Source organism: Bidens hawaiensis, unplaced genomic scaffold, assembly GCF_021521415.1.
Source record: "Bidens hawaiensis isolate Kalapana, Puna unplaced genomic scaffold, B.hawaiensis_p1.1 tig00015059_1, whole genome shotgun sequence".
In the NCBI taxonomy this organism is placed as follows: Eukaryota; Viridiplantae; Streptophyta; class Magnoliopsida; order Asterales; family Asteraceae; genus Bidens; species Bidens hawaiensis.
In genome coordinates, this window is record NW_027492336.1 from 523,373 (window position 1) to 527,517 (window position 4,145).

The 4,145-nt window shown below is 37.6% G+C and overlaps 1 protein-coding gene across 1 annotated transcript; it reads right to left on the reverse strand.

The window, feature by feature from the left end:
* Window positions 1-2,272: 2,272 nt before the first annotated feature.
* Window positions 2,273-3,628, reverse strand: LOC143548354 (organelle RRM domain-containing protein 2, mitochondrial-like). Its single transcript, XM_077039544.1, has 4 exons — window positions 3,443-3,628; window positions 2,861-2,929; window positions 2,669-2,775; window positions 2,273-2,594 (listed from the first exon to the last, which is right to left on the reverse strand). The coding sequence occupies exons 1-4, from the start codon at window positions 3,600-3,602 to the stop codon at window positions 2,490-2,492; spliced, it is 441 nt and encodes a 146-aa protein (XP_076895659.1). The 5' UTR covers window positions 3,603-3,628; the 3' UTR covers window positions 2,273-2,489.
* Between the last annotated feature and the right edge of the window lie 517 nt (window positions 3,629-4,145).

Consider the following 4,145-nt stretch of genomic DNA (forward strand, 5'->3'; position numbering starts at 1 on the left):
AGAAACCTAAATTAAAATCTCATTAAAAATTTTAAAATAGGTATCTATATCTTTTTAAATTTTGAATTTTTTTTTATTATTTTAAGGAACACTTTTGTTTAAAACAATTATTACGTTGAAGAGAGCGAACTACTTGATGGCGAGATAGAATCCACCACTTGTGGCCTAGTGGTAAGAGGTTTGGGCACTCCAATAGAGACCCAAGTTCGATCCCCACTTGTGTTACTTTTTGTGGATTATGGCAATAAATGGTTTAAGGTAAGCCTTGTGCAAGGTTGTCAGTTCGAATCCCGAGCGCACCTGGGTTTTCGTCCCACCGTGTGTTACGTCAGAGAGTTCTGCTCTTGTGGTGGCACAACGACTGTCAAGTGACAGTCGGTAGTATGATTTCCCGAAGGAGCGCCCAAATCAAACTCTGAATCCTCGACAATATAATCTGATCAGAGTAGGGCAACGAGGCTCTCCAAATTTGGGGAGTGTGGTAGCCTAAATAAAATAAAGTCGTCGTTTTAAAAAAAAAACTATTCGAGGTAGAATCAGTATAAGCTTGAATGAGCCTAATTTAAGCAAGTTTGAACTTAAGTTCGAGCTTAAACTTGGCTCTTTTTATTCAGCGAGTCTGACTCGTTAGCTAACATACTCGACCTTTACAAGATGATCTATAACTTTCATATTGAGGAGAATAAACTAGACGCCATAAACATATGTTTTAGCTACGTACCTGACACGGATTGTAAGCTATTTGACACCAGTTGTATCCTAGAGGAACATGGCATCCACGCATAACCCATTGTTCAGGCAATTTTAATATGCCTTGCTGGGTTATGTTAGTCTACCTTATAAAGTATTAATCACATGTTTCTAACCACTTTAAAGGAAAAATAACTTTTGGGTGTTAAATGTTAGAAGACGTCAATGTTTTCTTTCTAGAGTTTGAATTTTGTACTTAGGATATTGTACACTAAATGATTTAATGTGACATTTTGTTTGTTGATTATTTAATCGTCATATATACTACTACATGAAATTTCACATTAATGTTCCGTATATAGTACACTACCTATAGTAAATTTCACGACACGCCTTTGCCTTTTTACTACCTCGGATCGTGCCTAAGATAAAAGCATTAAAATTTTTAGGTAACATCATTTATAGTCGCAAAACTATTATTTTCTTTGGCTGCAAAAACTAGTTCTCCATTGAAATCGCTCTTAAAAAGGAAACAAGAGGTTGAGGAATCATGGCCATCTAGTCATACTAGATCATCTTCACCACCGCCTTTGTTTTATAATTATAAGAATATAGATGGGTACATATACCTAGTGCATAAGGTTTTAAAGTGGGCTTAGGCATGATGTGCATCCCTACCTTGTATTTTTATAAGAAGTTGTTTCTACGACTTTAGGTCACATATGACATCAACTTTAGTGCCCTCAACGCTTGATGGAAGGATACATAAGTTTTAGAACTCTAATAACTTATTAAATGTAACGTATCTAGAAACACAATTTGTTTAGATTTCGTTTGCCGAGTGACTTATAAAGAACAAATTTAATATATAAGAAATATCGGCACACAACCGAACACAAAAACTAGTGCCACAAACGGATTGCCAACTAATTCACCTTACGGACGGGGCGTCCATCTCACCTTGATCATCTTGTCTCAGCCCCGGAGAAGGCGAGGTGGGGTTCCCGCCCACCCCAAGACATTCCCCCAAGATTTGCTCCGCTTCCTGCCTTTTTATACTTTGTCTCCTTCCCATATCAGTGTGGTACCCCGAGCCTTGGGTGTTTTTTATTGGGTCCAAGGGACACAAGGTGGTGTCCCGATGATCCCGAAACCTCCCGTACCCACCCTCAAGGCACTCCGTTCAATGTCCACTCAATGATCAAGACATCGCTTCTTTTATATACATGTAAAGATGAGTTTTACAGTTTCTCAATAGCAAGGTACTAATCATGTTTAGCATTTGTATTATATAATTCATATTTTATCACCAGAAGTGAGTTCCGTAATTATAACCAGAATTGTATATACATTAGAGTTGTTTCCAACTAGAAATTGTTCCAAGACCGAACCTAGCCGGGTTCAACTCAAGCTTGAAATAAACCAAACAGCTCAGTTCACCTTTAATACTCAACCGGGCTGAAAGTTGAGCTCGAGCTCAGTTCGGATATAATTCTACCACTCGCTTTTTCAAAAGAAACTATAGAGCAGAGTTTATAGTACGACAATTAGTGGCTAATCTAAGAAAACAAACGTGTCCCAATATAACAGCACAATTATAGTTTTCCGGTAAGCAAACAAAAAATTGTCTATAAAGCAACACATAAATATTACCCGTCTGGATCGCGACACTTGATAGAATACATTTATGTCAAAACTTTACTCCCAACACAGTTGAAAATAAAATATGTAGTTCATGAATTGATCTTCACTGTTGATAACAATATTTCGTAACCAATAATATAGGTTCAAGAGAGAGTTCATTGGCGGCCATACTGGTTGTTGTTCATGTAAGAAGGCGGTGATGGCGGAGGATTATCTCTTGGCCTGGCATACTCTGCAAATATAACCCACCCGTCCAAAAACTGCAATATAAACAACAAAGTCAAAATCATTAACATGACCATCAAAGCTAAAACAATAAGGTGATGATTCTGACCTTCCCATCCATGCCCTCAATGCCAGCAGCGGCCTCTTCAAGAGTAGCATATCTTACAAAACCGAACCCTTTTGACCAACCCGATGCACGGTCCTTTACCACTCTAGCTGCAAATATAACACAAGAAAAATGGTAATTAATGTTTAAACACTAGCGGAAGTATAATAATTTATGGAGAAGGGTCAATCAAACCATGAAGCACTTGACCAAACTTCGCAAAGCAATCTCGAAGCCCTTCGTCAGTTGTTCGTTTACTGAGACCTACAATTAGACCAACAAAACCTCACTAAGTTTGCCCAAACTTGAGTTCAATGTCTTCCCCCATATATTTGTGATTATGAATGAATAACGATTTCATTTTGATATTTATTACAAAACATCGAATAACCTACACCTAAATTCATTAAAATCAATTTCAGACCACCACAATTCATTTAATCATTTTGAACGATTACTAGAGGTAAGCAATAACCGAAATTAACCAAAAACCAAATTTCAGTTTTTGTGTACCCTTAGTTAACCGAAAACTAACCGAACCATTTATATATTCATATCCCCATTTCATGTATTTCTAAGCAAAAAAATTATCCAAGTTTGATATTGGGCTATTGGTTATTAACTGAAAAACCGACAAACTAACCGAATACACTAAACGGATAAACCAAATACCGATTGGTTAATTTGGTTGAGCCTAATACCCAAACCGAACCGTACACACCCCCACGAGAATACAATTAATGAAAATGAAATAGATGAGCGGAGAATGAGATGTGCCTGATACGAAGAGATTGGTTGAAGGTTCAGCCTGAGGCCTCTGTGGCTGATTGGCGGCGGGTTGTGAAGGAAACGGGAAGTTAGTGGAAAGAGTTGAGTAAAGAGATCTGAGGCCACGTGGACCGGCAGCCGCCACGGTTGTCGCAGTCTTCATCGCCATTCTTCTTCTTCTACTTCTTAGCTCAGGGTTTTTGAGATCGGTGGCAACAAAAGATATCGCAGTCTAAAACCCTTAATTAGAGACTAGGGTTGATTTGAGATTTTTAACTACTACGTGTTTCTAGACGGTTCACGGTTGTGGTTTGGTTTGAGACGGTCACAACCATAACCAATATTTCGATTAATGGATAGCCATAATCATAACTCTGATCCATTATGGCGGTTTTAGTTAATCAGTTATGTAGGTTATGAGTCGGTTAATTGTAACCAAACCAATGTAATTGGGACTAAAAGTTTGGTATCTATTATTACAAATAACGACATGACATAATCAAACAAAGTATATAACCCATAATATTAATAAAAATATTCAAAAAAAAATGACATTATATAATTCGACAATGAAATTCAACTTAATTTGATAACAAACGTTGAGCCTTCATATTAAACATGTAACTCAATTCCGTTCCAACCCCATTCTTCCAAACAGGGGCGGACCTGGCTTTGAGAATGGGGGTCGGCCGCCCAACATAAATTTTTTTAG

Bases quoted from the DNA above. Each gene is read 5' to 3' on its own strand.
- LOC143548354 (XM_077039544.1), bottom strand. From the start codon at position 3,602: ATGGCGATGAAGACTGCGACAACCGTGGCGGCTGCCGGTCCACGTGGC. The intron at 2,930-3,442 runs GCACATCTCATT...GTCTAATTGTAG, and splicing joins AACCAATCTCTTCGTATCAG to GTCTCAGTAAACGAACAACT. The intron at 2,595-2,668 runs GTCAGAATCATC...TTTATATTGCAG, and splicing joins TTGAGGGCATGGATGGGAAG to TTTTTGGACGGGTGGGTTAT.